This window comes from Schistocerca cancellata, chromosome 10 (assembly GCF_023864275.1).
Source record: "Schistocerca cancellata isolate TAMUIC-IGC-003103 chromosome 10, iqSchCanc2.1, whole genome shotgun sequence".
Classification (NCBI taxonomy): Eukaryota; Metazoa; Arthropoda; class Insecta; order Orthoptera; family Acrididae; genus Schistocerca; species Schistocerca cancellata.
Genome location: NC_064635.1, coordinates 207820035 through 207840962, shown reverse-complemented (window position 1 = coordinate 207840962; position 20928 = coordinate 207820035). Strand labels below are relative to the sequence as shown.

At 40.1% G+C, this 20928-nt stretch overlaps 1 protein-coding gene across 1 annotated transcript in view; it reads right to left on the bottom strand.

Moving 5' to 3' along the window:
- Positions 1 to 20928, bottom strand: part of LOC126106294 (putative ATP-dependent RNA helicase DHX57) — a 228608-nt gene that overhangs the window by 15529 nt on the left and 192151 nt on the right. Inside the window, exons 20-21 of the mRNA XM_049912514.1 lie at positions 8933 to 9142; positions 4830 to 5006 (exon numbers count right to left, since the gene is read on the bottom strand). Coding sequence (XP_049768471.1) covers positions 4830 to 5006; positions 8933 to 9142 — 387 coding nt within the window. The remainder of the gene's footprint in view (positions 1 to 4829; positions 5007 to 8932; positions 9143 to 20928) is intronic.

Here is a 20928-nt window from a genome sequence, read left to right as displayed (position 1 = left end):
AAATATGCTCACAAAAAGCTGAACTGTTTATAAGTATCCATGCAATGGGCAGTTTGTGACATCATCAGACCACTGCCTAAGATCGCAGAATCGTGCCAACATGTGTTATGGAACTTGTAGTGGGTAAGAGTTGCCGCTGTTTGCTATATTTAGCTCTAAGGCCCACAACTTGTCTAATTCCAATCCACATTATCTTATATTAAATTTGTGTTTGTGCTTTTACTTTTCTATGATCTCCCTGTACAACCTAGAATAGTAATGACTCGATCTTGATAAAACTGTAGTACTGGAGAACTGAATCTGATGGTTTCCTGGTAACAGTGAACGATCTGCTGCTGCTGACTTTCTTCCTTAATGCAGGTGTTAATACTTCTTTTTGTAGTTTCTATGTACACTTAACTCCACATACAAGCGCTGTTGCAACCCGTGGGTGTACGAACTTTGGAGTGTTTCAGTATTTGCACACCTTACTTCTTGGTTCACACTAAGGGTGGCCAATATAATTTTTGTCTGCTACAAACTGTCAGCATACCAACAGACACAACCAATTTCATGGATTTTCACATAATTGTGACTTATTCAGTTTCATAATCAATAAAATGTCTTTCATGCAAATAAGTTGATCAAAATATTGAAGCAATTTTCCAACCTCATTATGGATACATGGAAACTCTACCAGCAGAAATCAACATAGACTTTTTTGAAAAATTAACTTTGTGGCAGTGGATCAGAGGAAGTAAACTAATGCCTGTAAAACAAAGATCATCAAATACATAGACCTTTGTTTAGCATGTATATATGGGGGTTGTACTGCAGCAACTGATAGTCTATTGCTTTGCTCACTACTAAAACTTTTCATGCACTTCTGTGTATGAATCAGTTAGTTTTATGTTCACCCAGCTTGTCATTTCTGAGCTAGGGAAGGCAGCAAGCGTTCCGCAAACACTGGTGTGTGATTAATGATATACAAGTTTTCAATTCCTTTCAGAATTTTCTGTAAATCATTTGACATCCGACATGCATCAGAAAGTCAGAGGCAGATTACATACATTGCTATTGTTGGTGTGCCAGACTTAATTGATACAGTGTATATTAGACAATTAGCAACCTAAGACTACTTAATGGCATACTAACAGATGTTATAAAATATTTTATACAGTGCACTTAAAATAATGTACAGATTTCACTAAATATTGAAAATATAAATTACAGTAATTGCTCGTGAGCCAGACTTAACAAACGCCTTATATCGTAAGTCATCAGTACCCAAAAGCTACAGATAGACAGACAGAAGTCGACCTACTAACATTTAAATACAATTTTCATATTTTTTATTTTCCTTTTGTTTTTTAAGTTATGTTATTACTGATGTACCAGCAGAATCCTACTACAGAAGACAATTTACGTACATAAAATACGTCTGTCAGCTTGCCGTGTACAACAAAAAATGCAGAAGACTGAGTATAAATGGCATTAAATTATGGGTACACATTACTGGACACAGGAGAGTGCCAAAATGATCCTCTCAAAAACATGTATATCATCTTACCTTAAGAAAATTCATAGTAGCACATCACATTATTTAAGAGAAATGCACAGATTCAAGTACAAAGTGAAGAAACCCAAAGTCAAAATTATTCCGTTATGTACATCGAGAGGACCTTTCAGCACCATCATGCATCTAATACAGTGTTCCCAAAAATTAGTGTCATTTAGACTCACTATCTTTTGTGTTTTTGTTATCTATTATCAATATTTATCCATTTTAGAGAAATACAAGGCAAACGAAAAGACATGTTTTATGTGCATAAATTGTCCTCTATAAGAGGTATCTGCTGGTTCATCAGCAATAATATAATTAGTAAAATAAAATACAAAATGAAAATTATATTTCTATGGATTACTCGACTGTAAAAAATGTCAAAAGAATTGGTTGGCTTTGTGTGTACGTGTGCACGAACCCTTCAGACACTGAAGGCATTTGTTAAGTCTGGGTTGCCAGCTATTAATGTATCGTTCATTTTTCAATACGTTGTGAAATTTGTATCTATTTCAAAATTATATTATTGTTAATGTACAGTACAAAGTATTTTATTCCGTTTGTTTGTATGTCTTTAAGTAGTCTTTGCTTGCTGATTGTCTGATATACAATACATCATCTAACTCTGACACACTAGCAAAGTATGTAATGTGCCTCAGACATTTGCTATCGACAGTCTTATAGTGTTTGCATGTGTGCGTATGTTAACTGTCAAGCTATAGCACTTAGAACAAAGTTCTCAATATGATGTTTAAAGCTGTCACCTTATATGGATCGATTCCCAACGTCAAGATGGAATATAATGTCTACTTTTTCCATTTAGTCAAAAATAATTTGACAATTATTACATGTAGTATGTAGTACTACGCATATAGGTAGGAGTTTTGCATGGTATGGTGGTATCTTAATGTGTGTTGTGTAACGTGTTACATATGACGATGTTTGGAGACGTATGCAGACAATGTTATCCACTTCCACATTGGTTCTACTGGTGCTTGAAAATGGCAAGACATCAAAAGTAGCTAATTGCACAATTTAAATAAAGATCATTTACATTACAGCCTATTACCAATCGTGTTTTCTTTTGTTAATCATTTAGTGGCTGTGGAGCCTTACAAAAACAAAATATTACAATGAATTTTGTTCCACAGATTAAAGACATGGCAATACACAAATTATTAGCATTATGTAACTGGGCATGCACTCTGACTGAGAATACAGTATGGTGTGATGGCATCATATGCTGCAATCACAGCCTCAAGACACCGTGGCATAGAATCAAAGAAGGCATGGATAAGCTGCTGGGGAACACACTGCCACAGTTTTTGTAGACGCACTCACAAAACATCAACAGTGGTCACAGGAGGATCAGAATGAACAAGCCGGTGACTGACCGTATCCCAGAGGTGCTCTGTGGATGGACACCTTAGGCAAATGTGCCAACTGGCCAAGCAGTGGTACCCATCAGTGAAGACCTGGACATTCGTCACCACATGTGGCTGGGCAATGGCCTATTGAGTGGCGTGTGGAGGTGCCTCCAAGACAGGCAGCATCTCTGGCACTCAAGTATCTGCCCCCCCCCCCCCCAAAAAAAAAAAAAACACACACACACACACACACACTATAGCAGCTTGTGTTCAGATTTCCTTCAATATAGAGACAAGATTGCATATTACAATCAATGACACTCCAAATCATCATACTGAGAGTTTGTTCAGTGAGCCACTCAAAAATGCCTTTGTGTTCACCACAGCAGTGTCTAACTCAAATGTCGTCATCACTCTAGAACAAACCAAAGTGGGATTTGTCCCAAAACACTGCAATTTGCCAATGCATACACAAATGATGCCGTTCACGTACCAATTGCAGTTGAGGCATTGCAACAGCAAACAGCGATGCAGACGTGTCCACAATGCTCCTATATTGAGATGCCACTGTGGACATAGCTGTTCTGATGTTACCACCATGTGGACATTATGGCACTGTGTGGTCCAGTACCCGCCTGCTACTGTGAATGATCATCATCTATTCATTGGTTCCGCACATACGTAACTTTCATAGCACTGTATGTTGCCCAAGCCACATGTCACAGTAAGACAGACCTATTTCCCAGAGACAAATCATCCTGCCCCATTTGAACTCACTCACATGAGAATTCTGTAACCACTGACATCATAGGCATACTGATCCACTCAGTTTAACAGTTCTGCATCTAGTGAGCATTTGGCGTACTACTGATCTGCCCAGTCACACAAATGTTGATGCTTCTGGGCCAATGTTTGAGCTACCTCTCTGCAATCATAATCACTTATTACGGTTCCAGTGTTCTACACATACCTCCAGTTTTCGACTGACTGATACTACCCCTTCTGGGAATTCCAATTTTCAAAAATAGAAGTGTATTTAAACATTTAACCATGTATACTTTGTAAAAATGCTATTTTTCAGTTTTGCACACCTACAATCCATGTATGAGGCATGTCTGAAACTTAAGTATCATTCTCGAAAAACTCATAAAATTATTTCTTTCCAACCAAAATTTATTTTTACAAGGAAGAGCATATCTTAAATTTTTTTCTATGCAGTTGCCACAATTGTTCTGACATTTTTTCATAGTGGGAAATCAATTTTTCTATGCCCACTTCATAGAAAGATGCCGCCAGTGCTGAAAACAATTTTTCTGCGTTGTCATCACTGTCAAAGCACTTTACTCCACAATCACGTTTCAAGTTCAAGAACAAGTGGTAGTCAGAAGATGCGCGATTAGGGCTGTATGGCAGGTGACTGAACTGTTCCCATCCGAATTGCTGTATACAATTTTGAGTGACATCAGCAAAATGGGGATGTGCATTGTCGTGAAGAAACACAATGCCTTGACTGAGCAGTCCATGACCTACAGCACTGATCTTGTTTCTCCTGACAACCACTTGTTCTTGAACTTAAAGCCAGATTTTGGAGGAAGGTACTTTCACAGCAATGACAATGCAAAAATTGGTGTTCAGCAGCAGCTGTCTTCAGTGGTAGCACCTTCCTATGAAGCGGGCATAAAACAGTTGGTTTCCTGCAATGACAAATGCCTGAAGAATGGTGGCAACTATGTAGAAAAATAGTTTAAGATACACTCTTTCTTGTGAAAATAAATTTTGGTTTGAAAACGTTTCATGAGGTTTTTTTTCCAAAACAGTACTTACTTTCTGGACATATCACATTTTACTTATGGCTAAAGGGTCATGATAGGAAGTAGCTTAGACTGTACAAAGATTCATTTGTAGGACAGAAAAAAACTTACATATCCATCACTGCGTGTCTTGAACTTTAGTGAATTGGCACTGTTTTCCATGGGAATGGCTCCCATGACACTCGGAATATACACCTTCTCCGGAGTGAGGACCTTCACAATATTGGGGTAGAGTGCTGCACATAAAATGGCTGCCAGTAACCGCCAGTTTTCACAGTTCACGTTTAACTGAAAACATGTTTTAAAAACCAAAATCAGGCAGGTGAAATGTAAATTATCATACCGAATACAAAATACTGAAGACAATAGGAACAATACTGTAGGCGTCAAAATTGCCTAAAATCACTTGCAGTCACATGTCACTGCAAGTTTACGATACTCTGGTTGGAAAACTGGCTAAGCAAGGTAAAGTTATGTTAAGCCCACTTGTTCATACATTAAGGCTAGCAGTGACATTCAGTTATCTGTAAAGCAACTATTCACATCCAAGCCTTAGCTACTAATTTCATGTTTGAAAACAAAACATTTCTGTGATTGTTCCTGAAATTGAAAGATACATGATAAAATTTCTTAGTAACTACAAAGTTTAGTTCCATTTTATTGAGCAACAAAATTCTTTCACATGAATCTTTTCAGATGTACTACTACATTATTATTATTATTTCTTTTCTTTCTCAGACGTTATGTCTGGTTAAAAATGGATCTTGATCAAGCGTGACTTCCTTTTAACTGTACGGTATATGTTACATTGCATTTAGGAACTTTCGGGTAATTGAACAAGTATCAATAATTACAGATTTCTGTAGTTGTACATATAAGTTTGGATGTAGCTGTATTGTGTTGTTGTACTGGTGGATATTGTGTGGTATGATTCCAGTAGTTGATAGTATAATCGGTATAATGTAAACTTTATCCTGATGCCACATGTCCATGACTTCCTCAGCCAGTTGGATGTATTTTTCAATTTTTTCTCCTGTTTTCTTCTGTATATTTGTTGTATTGGGTATGGATATTTCGATTAGTTGTGTTAATTTCTTCTTTTTATTGGTGAGTATGATGTCAGGTTTGTTATGTGGTGTTGTTTTATCTGTTATAATGGTTCTGTTCCAGTATAATTTGTATTCATCATTCTCCAGTACATTTTGTGGTGTATACTTGTATGTGGGAACGTGTTGTTTTATTAGTTTATGTTGTATTGCAAGTTGTTGATGTATTATTTTTGCTACATTGTCATGTCTTCTGGGGTATTCTGTATTTGCTAGTATTGTACATCCACTTGTGCTATTTGTTGTTTGCAAAGTCTGCATTTATCTGTTGTGGTATTGGGATCTTTAATAATATGCTTGCTGTAATATCTGGTGTTTATTGTTTGATCCTGTATTGCAATCATGAATCCTTCCGTCTCACTGTATATATTGCCTTTTGTTAGCCATGTGTTGGATGCGTCTTGATCTATGTGCGGCTGTGTTAGATGATAGGGGTGTTTTCTTTTTCCAATTTACTTTCTTCGTATCTGTTGATGTTATGTGATCTAAAGGGTTATAGAGGTGGTTATGAAATTGTAGTGGTGTAGCCGATGTATTTATATGAGTGATTGGTTTGTGTATGTTGCTAGTTTCTGCTCATCCCCTTCTTCCTTCCTTTCTGCTTAATGTGAATCTTTCTGTTGCTGAATGTATGTGATGTATTCTATATTTGTGGCATTGCGATCGTGTAAGTGTATTGAGTGCTTCTAGGTCTGTGCTACTCCATTTCACTACTCCAAATGAATAGGTCAGTATTGGTATAGCATAAGTATTTATAGCTTTTGTCTTGTTTCGTGCTGTCAATTCTGTTTTCAGTATTTTTGTTAGTCTTTGTCTATATTTTTCTTTTAGTTCTTCTTTAATATTTGTATTATCTATTCCTATTTTTCGTCTGTATCCTAGATATTTATAGGCATCTGTTTTTTCCATCGCTTCTATGCAGTCGCTGTGGTTATCCAATATGTAATCTTCTTGTTTAGTGTGTTTTCCCTTGACTATGCTATTCTTCTTACATTTGTCTGTTCCACAAGCTATATTTATATCAGTGCTGAATACTTCTGCTACCTTTAGTAATTGGTTGAGTTGTTGATTTGTTGCTGCCAGTAGTTTTAGATCATCCATGTATAGCAAATGTGTTATTTTGTGTGGGTATGTTTCAGTAATATTATATCCATAATTTGTATTATTTAGCATGTTGGATAGTGGGTTCAGAGCAAGGCAGAACCAGAAAGGACTTAATGAGTCTCCTTGGTATATTCCACGCTTAATCTGTATTGGCTGTGATGTGATATTATTTGAATTTGTTTGGATATTAAGTGTGGTTTTCCAATTTTTCATTACTATGTTTAGGAACTGTATTAATTTAGGACCTAATTTATATATTTCCAATATTTGTAGTAACCATGAGTGGAGTACACTATCAAAAGCTTTTTGGTAATCAATGTATGCATAGTGCAGCGACCTTTGTTTGGTTTTAGCGTGATATGTCACCTCTGCATCTATTATTATTATTATTATTACTATTACTAACAGAACAATATCATTTAACTGCTATTGGGAACTGTTCCCAAACAATAAAATTCTGATATTTTGTACACAAATGTCAATAAGCAAAAGAACAATCAAATTCATTGTCACTGTTTTATATATTCGCCTCAAAGAATTTATCGAAAAAAATTCAATTCATGAATTAGTTTCAGCATGCGGCTTATGGAAAAAATATCTAGCCATAAGCCACAGTTCACCCTGTACAAAATCGATGAACTGGCAAAAAACATGGGCATGCAGTCATTAGGCTACCACCTTACAACTGCCATTTCAACCCAACAGAAGTAATATGGGCCCAAATTAAAGGTTACATTGGCAGGAATAACAATAAATTTATCCTAAAAAAAGAAGCTGTCAGGAGCACCACCACCGAAGTTTGGAAGAAAGCCATCAAACATATTCACAGCATCATGGAAAGGGTGTGGCAGACTGAAGCTCTTTGGAAAATTCAGTGGAGGTGATTATTTCATTAAATGACAACAGTGGCAGTGACAGTGATGCTTCAAGAATCCATCATAGCCCCGAGTGTGATATCAGTGGAGTTTTCCCATTATACCCACAGAAACAGAGCACAGGCGACTCCAGCTACGTGTTTGGCGTGCACAGTTCACATCTGCAAGTGTCTACATAACAAAATTATATCATTGTAACTTCTGAAATTTCAATAAGAAGACCTTAATGGCAACTAATTTCAAAGGAAGTTCACCTTGGGAATTCAGTATGCATCATACAAAATAAATATTACTGTTTACAATATAACTGCTGTAATACACAGGCCCTGCTATTTACATCACTTTTGTTCTTTCTAAATGACAGAGGTTGGCCTATTTAAGATACGTTTTCCCACTGTGATAAACAAGCTCAATTTTATTTTTGGTTGCATTAGAATTAAGTAAGTGGATCAGAAAAATTAATAACAGTTTCATTACAAACCTACAACGAACTGTTTCTCATTCTGAAACTGTTCGGGCACCCAATTAGTAGCTGAAATGTGAGCAGACCGTTATGCGTCACATTTAACTCGAATTATCTCGCACTAGAGATCTCCGACAGAGTTCTGGTCTTGAGCATATGACAATATGATGTATTCTTAAGATTTAATTTGCATAATGTATTCACCCAACTTCAATAATAAAAAAATTCCCCACACATCGAAAATCCAGTAACGTCATGAGAAAACTTCTTAATAATTTGTTGCCACAGATAAAGCTAAAACGAAAATGTAGTGTAGCTCTTTCATAACACAATTTCCATGATTATAAAGTGAGTAGATGTGTGTCACGGTAACTCTGTTCGGGGCCTCCACATGCTCCTGCCAAAGTGTCAATCCTAAAGTAATTTTGGACAGACTATTGTAGTTATGGTTGTATTGGTTTTCTTCATAAACCACCTTCTGTTTTATGTTTACAGTTCCATCCACTGATGATTTATGTTTCCATGCACAGCAACCTCTTATCTAATTTGTGCCTTGAAAATGATGAAGCGTTCGCCTGCAAAAGATCAGTGGTGACCAATGATGTTACCTGACTGCTTTCCCCTAAATTATTTGAGAGAGAGAGAGAGAGAGAGAGAGATTCCCACCTGTGGTCCAGTTACAAGAATTATCTTGTCAATCTCGGAGCCTCTCTTGACACCGCGCACGTCACCGGGAACGAAGCCAATGCTAGCCAGCAGCTCCAAGAACTGCTTCTTCATGTCCGCCAGAGTCAGCAGCGTCTTGTACGACAGGAAGTTCTCCTGCGCAAACACTTGGCCAGCTCTTCTGCTCGTATTGCAGTGCTTCAGCCATTCCTGTTAAAAAGGAACCTGCAGTTTCATCTCAAAATGTCAAGGCTAACCTGTAAGCATACAGTCATTCTGAAATAGTATTATCTTTGAACATTTCAAGTTTCATGCCCTAACTGTTGAGTACAGCCAGGCACTGCCACTACGTTTTTAGCTCTGTCGCAGATTACACACCAGTAGTCTGGGCCAGAGCAAGTCCGTGTGTGCACTGTGTGGACAGACAGCTGCAGGATACAAGCACTGTGGCATTATTATTAAGTGGAAGAACTCAATGAGTACTTCATATACGTGAGGCTTATAACTACAACAATGGTCTGTCAGTAGTCTACCATAGACACTATTAAAACAACATGTTTATAATTTGGTATAGTGTAACTGAATACTTTGGATGAAACGGACTGAATACTGAATATATCCAAATGTCATGTAGTTAAGGGCACAGCAATCAGTCACAAATGATGTTTATTGCATATCTAGATATTGGTCACTGTGTGGCCATCTGGACAGTGGGGCAGTGTACGTTAAAATATCAAAAGCACTTCTACATGCACATACTCTGGTTGGGACTATGTTCATATACAAATATTTTTAATATTTTAACTTACATTTACTGTAGTCAAGTTGGCCACACAGTGACCAAAATCTAGATATGCAATAAATATAGTTTGCAATTGATTGCTGCACCATTTTCTTTTTTTGAAATGAATACAATCACTGATCACAATTGTTTCCCTAAGGAATCAAACCTGATATCCAAATGCATTACTAACTCATGGTCTGATTATAGCATGCCCTCCACCCGTGCAGCATAGCAAAACTGTAAATGCTGCACAGAAGCAATTTGGCATGTTGCTGAACTTTGAATCAGTGCAAATGTAAGTGACTTTCACACAGCTGTCCTCACAGGAATACCCCCCCCCCCCCCCCCCACCACCACCACCGAACACTGTGTAGGCCCTCAAACTCTATTTGTTAAGTGTCCCACATTTGATTAAGGTAGGCAATCGATCTGCCAAGAACAATTTACTGTTATACCAGCAGGGACAGAAAACTACAAATATTGTATGTCTGTAAGGGATTAAAATGCTTACAAACTTATGAAACCTAATGGTCAATTACCTTTTATATTGCTATAACAATAAAGTCTGTTTATTATTTAATATTTCACTGATTTTTGGGTTTAGTTAGCGAGGTTAACTTGGACAGAATTGAAGGACTTAATAATTCACACAGCAGATTCCACAAGCCAGGAAAAATCACACACCGCAATCCTACTGTGAATCAGATCCCCCATCCCCTGATGTTAATAACGTAGACAAATTTTGCACCCCTTCTTCTCTTTCCTGATGGAGAAGAGCAAGCGACAGTAGACAATTCTGCAAAAGGATAAGGGGGAGAGAGGGAGGGAATCTCTGTTGCCTCAGAAAGTAAGATATACAGAGTGCTTGTGCTAAATGGTGACAAACAACAAGAAACAATTCCCTTGAGGGTACAGAGCAAAAGAGGGCATAAGGCTGCAAATGCATTACAAAGGAGGTAAACCCACTTAAAGGTGGAGACAAAACATCTCTGGCAGCGTAGGTTTGAATGGCTTAAAGTACATTTATGAAAAAACCAGGAAAATGGGAATATTCTGTCTCTGCTGGCATTTCAGCTCCACACTAGAGAGGGTGGATATGCTGTATGTGATGGCAATGCACTTGCACATCGCTACCAAGGGGCATCTGCTTCACTGCTTTTGCCGACTCATTCTGATGTGGACGTGTGTTATGTAATGCAGCTCTGAGAGACAATGGCCCAGTATACTGACCAGAAAGATGCCGACACCAACCAGAAATATACCGACACAGTCTTTACTCTGAAAGACAAATGACAGTGGCAATAGACAGGCAGTAGCATGTCTATACTGGGAAAAGTCTCACCATCCACTGTACCATAAAGTGTTTCACCATTTGTGTGACACAAGCTCCTTTGTGGGAGTGGGTAGTTATGAAAGGCTAGTGTGCCCAGAATGTACACACACCACACAGGAATAGGTGTTGAAAGCTGCAGAGTATGACTCCGGTGTCTGCACCAGACATGTGGCTCGCCACTACAGGGTAAGCCACATTACCACCGGGAACATTCTCCACAACAATATGTATCACTTAAAATGGATACATGCCTTATTACCAATGAGTTTGCTTCCGCGGTGACAGTTTTGTCACTGGTTCATTGCACAGGTGGTTTGATACATGTCATCTATCCTATGAGGTGTGTGAAAAAGTAACGAGAATGACAAAAATGTGAGTGAACTGGCAATGTTGTATTGTTCTACTTGCACAGACTGGAGTGTTCATCCCTTTCAGATGCTCAGTCCAAGTTTCAGCTCCGTACAGCCATCATGTGATTTTTTGATAGTGCCATCAGTGAAGGTGTGTTTTGTTGTGTGTTACAAAAATGGAACATCAGAATTACAGCAACATTATGCCATCAAGTTTTGTATTAAACTGGGGAATCCGCAAGTGGGACCTATGAAAAGTTGATACCGGCCTACGTAGAACATTCCTTATCGAGAGCACATGTTTTTCGCTGGCACAAATCATTTTTGGAAGGCCAAGAATAGACTGAAGATAAGCCTTACTCAGCGACATCTCAACTTCAAAAACCGAGGAAAATTTTGAATGTGTGCATGCTCTTGTGAGGTCAGACCCTCATTTAACAGTAAAGATGATGTATGACCTGTTCAATTTCACCCTACGTCCAACAATATGTCACAGATGACCAAGCATATTTCAACATGCACCTGAGAATGACTATAAAGCTGAAATCATGATTATGTAAAATAAATGAACAATTAAAAGTCAAAAGGCAGAAATTTCTCTCAAAAAATTCAACATGACAGCAGTTCCCCCACAGAGGAAAGATCAATAACAGTTCCAGTTCTGAAAAAATACTTTAAGTATTTTAGTTATCTTCATATTCACACAAAAAAGTGTGTTTGAAAATGTGTTTATACTTTGTACTTTGTCAATGTCAATATTATGAACTCCTTAGGATGCTGTGATGCTTCCATGGGACAAAATGCACATTTCTTGCTTTACCAATACTCCAACAAACTGTCAGCTACATACATCGAGTTAAAGCTGATGGCACTAGAACTTCTGCAACAAAGGGCAGCTCTGAGAGTGATTCCAAGAAAAAAACCTGACCACAGCCCATGGACAGGCTGAGGTGATAAAAGCCATAGGATAGAATCTAGACGTAACTTTGTATCTCCTGATAACACGGGCAGGAGTGACTTTTCCATTTTCTTGGCAAGTGTTCCTCTTACCCACACTTTTGGTGTTTCTTCGTCTAAGCAAAAGACAGAATTTTTAAGATTTAGACAGCTAGAGATGCATACAACTGACCTACTCTGGTGTTTCTATTTTGACAACTGTTATTCAACCACACTAGTTTTGCACTATGCCTGACATGTCTGTTAAAGGAAACACATGGTGACATTACAATTAAAAAAAATCCATTTTTTCAGTTGTTGTATACACCGAGAAAGTCTGAACAGCTTCACAAGCAAGTTGTCTGGTAATTTGAACAGCTGAAAACATTCTGATGGGTCAAGCACACAGGTAAACAGATGAGCCAACTGAAGTGCCCTCACTCCCAGATGCAACAATATGTGGGCAATTATTAATATAAAGAGTGATAGGGTGTAAGCAATAACTGTTTGCAACATACCACAGCAACGTAAAGGAAGTTGAGATGAACAACTTGTCAGAAGACACTTGTCTTCTAAATCAGGCCAGGGAATAAACTCAAACTGGGCATCAAAAGCCACCTAAGGTATAGCCAGGGAGTATATGTGGACAAGGAAAAAAAATTCCCAGATTTCTCCTCGATTTCCCAGTTAAAAATACACTTTCTCCTGTGTGAAAACATACTTTTTCCCTGTTAACTGGCAGTTTATTTTCTCTCAGAACTGTATAACTTATAAGTCCTTTGAATGGTTATGGCTTTATACATGGGTGTAGAATCTCCCGGCACTTTAGAAAACTAAACACAGGGGAAAAAACACATTTTGGAAAGATCTTTGATGTGCAGCAACATGTACGCTGCATATTTGCATATTACGAAAGTATAAATTCGAATTCCACCAAACACCGCATGTTACTTTCCGAAGCATTGAAATCGAGATTGCGATACACTTTTGTAAGCCAGTCATAGCTCATGTCACGTGATCTCGCCAGCCGATGATAGCGGGTATTCAGAGCTCAGGACACGTGATGTAAGCCAATAGCAACATCACTGTTAAGGAGTGCGAACACACAAACACAAAAAGTGAATGGTTTAAATTAATATACATAGTGTTGCTACACTAAAGCAAAGCTTTCACATATAATATTGATCTATAAGAATAATACGCTGCAAGAGAAGCTAAGCTTTCTCATATAATGTTGTCTTTTATGCGCATATTACAATTTAAGATGTGCCAGTAAAATTTTAATAACGGCATGAATGTCTGATCTTCTGGGCTCAAAATTCAAATAAATGGCTAGTCATCAAAGAGTTGATTTTTAAATTAGAGTCAAACACTCTGTGACTTAAGAAATTCATTATACATTCTCGCACATAGTTCAACTTGAGTAAAAGGAAATTTACTTTGATGGTAACGCTTTTCAAACCACCTGTTAGAAATAGGTTCATTTCTGCAGCTGCCACAGAGCGCCAGGTGACAGACGTCACCACACTTGCGCAGCTATGATGTTGTAGGGAGACCATATGTTTGTATGTGTAAAACATTAAAAGATCTTACATTACGTCATAAAAGAAAAAAGACATCACAGGATACTCTATGAGCATCGGAATTTCGTGACCCATACTAAAATGTGCAGATTTAAAGAGCATATTAAAAAAGTGCACATTCGTATGTCCAGATATCCAGTGAAGTAGGCCACGACCTGATATTAAGCTTTATGTAGTTTTCGGGAAGTAAATTTTCTTGGAGTACCAGTACTGTCTTATCTCATGTTTGGTTCTTTATTATGGCATAATGCCATATGTGCTAGAAGTTAAAAACGTGCACTTGAAATGCAGTGAGCTATGTGTGGAATTAAACACTTCCGTTTAGAACATATTGTCAGCCTCAGTGGAAAAGATTAATAAAAGAAAATTTCTTTAGCAAACCGACAAAAATAACTTCATTGATCTGCATGGCAATTAACGTTTGACTGTCAGAAAGTTGGAAATAAAATAAAATCTGAAACTAATAACATATTTTAGCCTTCTGTAATTATGTGAATGTATTTTAATTCACTTGATAGCTCCCGGCCACAGAAATCTGTTTTGTTTTCATTTGACGTGAGAGCAGCAAACAAAGGGGAAACAGCAAAATCACTAACTGTAAACACGGGTCATGTGGAGACTACCCACTTCCCCACTATAATTCAGACTGCTCTGTGCATCAGCTCCGGATCTACAATATTTCCGAACTGGGGCAATACCCCGCCACTCCCTCGAGCGTTTGGGATAGGACGTCAAAAATTGAAAAAATAATCGAATTTTCAAAAATATGTTTATTTTGTAGCACACATCTTTCTAAAGAGTCTGATGCATAAAACATATATGTTCGAGGAAATGTAAGACGTTATTTGGTCGTAAGTGTGCCAAAGTGCAGTGCCACACCTCCCCACACAGCATTCTCCTATCGCTCTGTGGAATTGAAATGTGTATATTTTGTAATGGATACCATCAAACCATACTCAGAACAGTGGAAATTAAAATGTCCTGTGGTACCTCTCCTGCTTTAAGTCGACCGGTTCAACATGCTGTCCCTCTCCCTCTCTCTCTCTCTCTCTCTCTCTCGCTCTCTCTCTCTCTCTCTCTCTCTCTCTCTCTCTCTCTCTCTCTCTCCTTTTTTTTTTTTTTTTTTTAAAAAAAAAGAACTCTTCAGAAAATTTGCACTCTTTATTCTCTATCAGCTAACAACTTGCTGCTTTGTGTGACATAAAATTAAATATATGATACATAATCCCAGTAAAGACATGAGACAAGCAAGACAATACACATTTCTTCAATCCTTAGCAACTAGAATTTTTTTCTCTCTAATCTTGCTACAGCTTTACATGGCGTGCTTTCCTTCCTGCAAAAGAATCTATTACCTCAAAGTTCATCAAACATTTTGCTACACGAAAAATCGAAATGTCGTTGTCTAATACCGATAAAGCTGTTAATACAAACAGGACCCAAGACGTGTGGTTTCCCGATCTGATTACATCTATTTTGTCACTGTCTGCTAGATAAAACAAAATAGGGCTTTCTAATACTGCAACAATTGTGCCACACACCAAATAAATGAGACCGTTTTGGCACAAATGGTCTTTTTTGTAACGACATAATATAATTCACAAAGTACCAATATCAAACGCCTATTAGGTCCACTACAAGCAAGAAGCTCCACGTTAGGAAATAGTTTCACATTTCATTCATACGCTCCAGTTTCTCAAGCACGAGATCTAAAAGTAGTAGTACAAAATTTTAATGCAATCTTGGAATCGTCATATTGTTCCATAATTTGTGTGATGTCCACGTTTCTTCACCTTCCTCATTCTAACAAACAGTTTTGTTATCATTAATTCTCTAACTATTCCTGCCAATGTCAAAGCTTATTTGCAGGTTAACTTCATTAACTCTGCCAGAATCACCGGTTTACTTTTCCCACGATTATTCTCCAGTTAGGCATTGTTACTTGTTCATACAACGTGTTTTCCACGCTTCTTCCACATCATAACTTAAAGCGTCTGCTAGCTGGGGACTGTAAAACTGGCACTTACTAGTATAGCGATCTGGCCAAAAAGTTTCTGTCAGAATACATTTTCTTGAATACATCGAGAAGGTAATACATAATCTTTTTTACCTGTTATTTGTTTATTTCCACTCCTGTAGTCTGAATCTATGGATTTCGCTAGTAATTATAACAACGCTCATCATTCACAAACCCTATCAACCACACAATCAGATAGCGGTTGGTATTCATCCATTCAGCCTTACTCCACTCAGCTCTTATAGCCCCTTGTAGGGAAGTTTGTTTCTAAATGCGATGAGGATTCCCCTGACAGAGACATCATCATGTACACTATGCACGCATTCACAAATCAATTTACAATTCATTCAGAAATCAAAAATTGACAGGGATGCATTTCACAGTCATATGAATAATCGATATACTAATATGGGCTGGATACTAGTCCCTTTGTGAAACAAGGTTTTTTTCCCCCTCAAGAATATGAATTTGCCCCTCCCTACCTGCTGCGCAGGCACGAATCTGGCAGGTTGGGTGCTCCAGTAAAATGTTTCCCGGTAGCATTGAGCTGCTTGCTGCGACTGCTTACATAACCAACAGCCACATTTCCGTATCCAGAAGTGGGAGAAGGTACTACTCAACTGCGCAAGTGCATGATCCCACTTGTAACTGCTAAAACGAATTAATGTAAACAGTTGTGACGTCACTCTCATCAGAGGCAATTTGTTGTTTACAAAGCATTGCATAGCCTTTGACACATTTTGCTGTTGGCAGATACTTGTATGAGCACTGTGTTTTGTTGTTTTATATGGTGCATTTCCCTTGCAATTTAAGTTTTATTTTCATTTTTTCTCTTGTTCATGTTTTATTGTTGCAGTATTATTCTGCAGTAGCGGAATACAGTAATATCCTTTGTTTTCCCAGTTTGCTCCGGGATGAAAAGATTCCTGGGTTTTTCCCGGATCTCCCAGTTGTCCTGGGTTGTATACACCCTGCTGCACAAGATTTTTAATATCCTCATACCGTCTTAAACTACCCACTTAGTCACTCTTAACCATTTGAAGCTCATATATTTTTCTTGCTAAAATTGTCCTGCAAAACTGACATTTGTGCACATTTTCCCCTCTACATTTTGTGACACTTGATAGTGTAAAACTAAAAATTAAATCGTTTTGTTTGTCTAGCCTTCATACTATGAGACAACTGTGCTTGTAAAAGTTAAGTTTAGATTGAATTGTAAACATAATTTTTTTATAATGTTACATGTATATTTTCTTTTAGCACCCTCACACGAAGTTTAAATGACTAACGAGAATGAAATAAAATATTTCAAAAATCAGACCGACTAAGCCGATGGTGTAAGAAGGCTAGAGAACATTCAAAATTTCACATGGCGTGTATATAATGTAGATTGGGTCACTGTTGTGACAGTGCCACGAGATTTAAAAGTGCCACTACATTAGTACGCGAACTCGGTGATAGAGGCACTCCGCAGCTCGGCTGAGCGCGGGAGCGCCACCTAGCTATGAACGGCGCCGGCCGCATGTCACGGCACGGCAGTTGAGTGACAGATACGGAGTTGGTAGCATGAAACCCACTATTGTTTCTACGTTTGTATATCCACGCAATTTATTAGTGATTTAAAGGTTATAACACTTTTTGGCGACGAGGTCAGATATTTTTTTTCCTGCGTTGGGGAATTGTGCGTTCGTGTCTGGGCAGACATGGAACAGCTTCTGCAAGCACTCATTGAACAACAAACACAGCTGACGGCTGCTATTCAGGCGTTGTCGACGTCGCTTACTCATCATCTGTCTTCCTCTTCTCCGCCTTCGTTCCCTCCTTACGACGAGGCCGCTGAAGACTGGGAGGATTATGAGAAGCGTTTGCGGCAACACTTCTTGGCTTTCGGCGTTTTCGATGCTCCTATGTGTAAGTCGTTATTTCTATCTTGGATTTCCCCACGGATCTATCAGCTGCTATCTCAGTCAGCCCCTCTGTGGGAACCTGCCTTTCTGTCCTTCCAAGAAATGTGTGACTTATTGTCTAACTATTACCGAAAAAACACCCACGTCGTTGCCGCCCGCGTGGCGTTCTACCGGTGTCGTAAACAGCTCCATCAATCTTACCAGGCTTGGGCGGCGGAACTACACGGTCTGAGTAGGAAATGTCAGTTTGTCACGGACATTCATCACGAGTCTTATGCTGATTCAATGGTTAGGGATGCTAATCCATGGCTTGCTCCTGATAAAGAAGTTCGGCAACGTGCCCTACAACTGCCAAACCCATCGTTGTCGGAAGTTCTAAGCATCAATCAATCCTTTGAAGTGTCTCACGCTGCTGGCGCGCAAATCGACGCGTGGTGTAATGTAGGCACTGTACAGTCAACTTTCGACATGGACAATTTGCCTCTTTCCCAGGAGAACGAAGATGTGGCGGCAGTTCACTCGCGTAAACAACGTCGCGTTGGGCCGCAACGCTCGCAGCGAAAACAGCAACCACAGAAACAGGTTCGTTCCACACTTCCTTCTTGTCCACGTTGTTTCGTACAGCATGACAGGGCCGCGTGTCCAAAACGTTGGGCCACGTGTAATTCATGTAGGACAAAAGGCCACATTGCTTCTGTGTGTCAGTCCCCTAAAGTTCCTGTTGACGAGGACGAGGCATCGGACACGGATGTTAACTGTGTGCTTTCTCAAACAAATAAGTTGTTTGTTACTGTTTGTGTTCTGGATAAAGACATTCGCATGCAAGTGGACACTGGCTCTGCAGTAACTCTCATTAATTCTCGCTCGTATTTGGAGTTGGGCTCCCCTCCCTTGTCTCCAGTTACGCGAAATTTGCGAACTTATTATAAGCAGAAAATCCCTATCGTTGGCCAGTTTGATGCTTCCACTGCCTACAAGTCTGTTGTTAGGCCCCCTAACGTTTTATGTGGTGGATCATGCGGGCACTGAAAACCTGTTCAGTTATGATGCTTTCCAGTTGTTCGGGTTCTCCATTGATGATGATGTGCACCTCATATCTGAGGATATTCCGTATCAACAGCTGGATGGATTGTGTTCTGAATTCTCGTCTGAGTTCTCTGCTGGTCTGGGTCGTGCCAAGGATTTTGAAGCCCACATTACTCTTAAACCCACAGCTCGCCCTAAGTTTTTCCGGGCACGCCATATTCCGGTGGCGTTGCGTGCACCTGTCAAGGCTGAGATAGACAGGTTAACAGCTTCAGGGATTCTCCTTCCTGTTACCTCCAGCGAATGGGCATCGCCAATCGTGGTGGTTTCTAAACCAAACGGGAGTCTGCGATTGTGTGGCGATTTTAAAGCCACTGTCAACGCTCAGAGCCTCATTGACACTTATCCTCTTCCCCGTACTGAGGAGTTATTTACCAAGCTCACTGGGGGCCAGTTCTTTTCCAAACTTGACTTATCGGAGGCGTACCATCAGTTGCCGTTGGATGTGTCTTCCAAGGAATTTCTCGTCATCAACACTCCTTGTGGGTTGTATCAGTACCAGCGGTTACCATTTGGCGTCGCTAGCGCGCCGGCCATTTTTCAGCGGTTTTTGGAACAGCTCACGGCTTCCGTTCCTGGCTGCATCAACTACCTGGATGACATTGTTGTCACGAGGGCCTCCCCTGAGGAGCACCTTCGCAATTTGCGTTCCCTATTTCGGGTTCTGCATTCAGCTGGGTTGAAGTGCAATCTGGACAAGTCACAGTTCTTCCAACCCTCCATTGTGTATCTTGGTTTCCTCTTGTCCCGTGAGGGTATACGTCCTCTATGTCAGCACGTTGCGGCCATTACCGCCCTACCCCGGCCGTCTATGGTCAAAGAACTTCAGGTGTTTCTAGGCAAGATTGCTTATTATCACAAATTCATTCCACCCGCGGCGGCGGTGGCTTATCCTCTGCATCAGCTGTCATGCAAAAACGTCCCTTTCTGTTGGTCCGACGAGTGTGAGCAGGCTTTTGTCCGCCTGAAGGCTCATTTGCAGTCGGCGCCTTGTCTTGCCACATTCCGTCCGGGTCAGCACTTGGTTCTGGCGACTGATGCGTCACAATATGGCCTAGGGGCTGTTCTCGCCCATCGGTATGAGGATGGGTCGGAACAACCCATCACCTATGCTTCCAAGACCCTCAACGATGCCCAACGGCGTTACTCTCAAATCGAAAAGGAGGCGCTTGCTATCATTTATGCTCTAAAAAAGTTCAGCATTTTTTTGTATGGTTCTAAGTTTCACCTCATCACCGACCACAAGCCGCTGGTCTCTCTGTTCAGCCCCTCGGCGTCGCTTCCAGATAAGGCAGCTCACCGCCTGCAACGTTGGGCCTTATACTTGTCTCGTTTTCACAATGAGATTCACTATCGCCCCACGGCCCAGCCCGCCAATGCTGACGCGTTGTCGCGTTTGCTGATGGGCTCCGACCCGGTTTTCGATCGAGATGAACTACTCTGTTTCCACATTGATAAGGCAGAACGTCGTGCGGTCGAGGGTTTTCCGTTTACAGGTTCGCAGGTCGCGTCGGCTACTGCGCGGGACCCAGTCCTGCGTCACGTGATCGGTTTTGTTCAACGGGATTGGCCGGACAGGACCAAGGGCCGGGCATCAGATCCCCTTCGCAACTACCATGCCTTGTGCCTTCGTCTGTCTGTTCGTGAGGGTGTTGTTCTTCTGGCCACGGATGGCGCATCTCCACGGGTCGTGGTGCCAGTTTCTCTTCGCAAAGATGTTCTCACACTATTGCATGAAGGCCATTGGGGGATTTCTCGGACTAAGTCCCTGGCCCTTAGGCATGTTTATTGGCCCGGTATCGATTCGGACATCACCCACATGGTCGCTGCGTGTGGTCAGTGTGCTCAACAACTGGCTGCACCCCGTACAATGCCCTCTCCGTGGCCTGATCCGGCGCAGCCATGGGAACGGGTGCACGCCGACTTTGCCAGCCCCTTCCTCGGCACTTATTGGCTACTGTTGATTAACGCCTTCTCGAAGTTTCCGTTTGTTGTTCGAT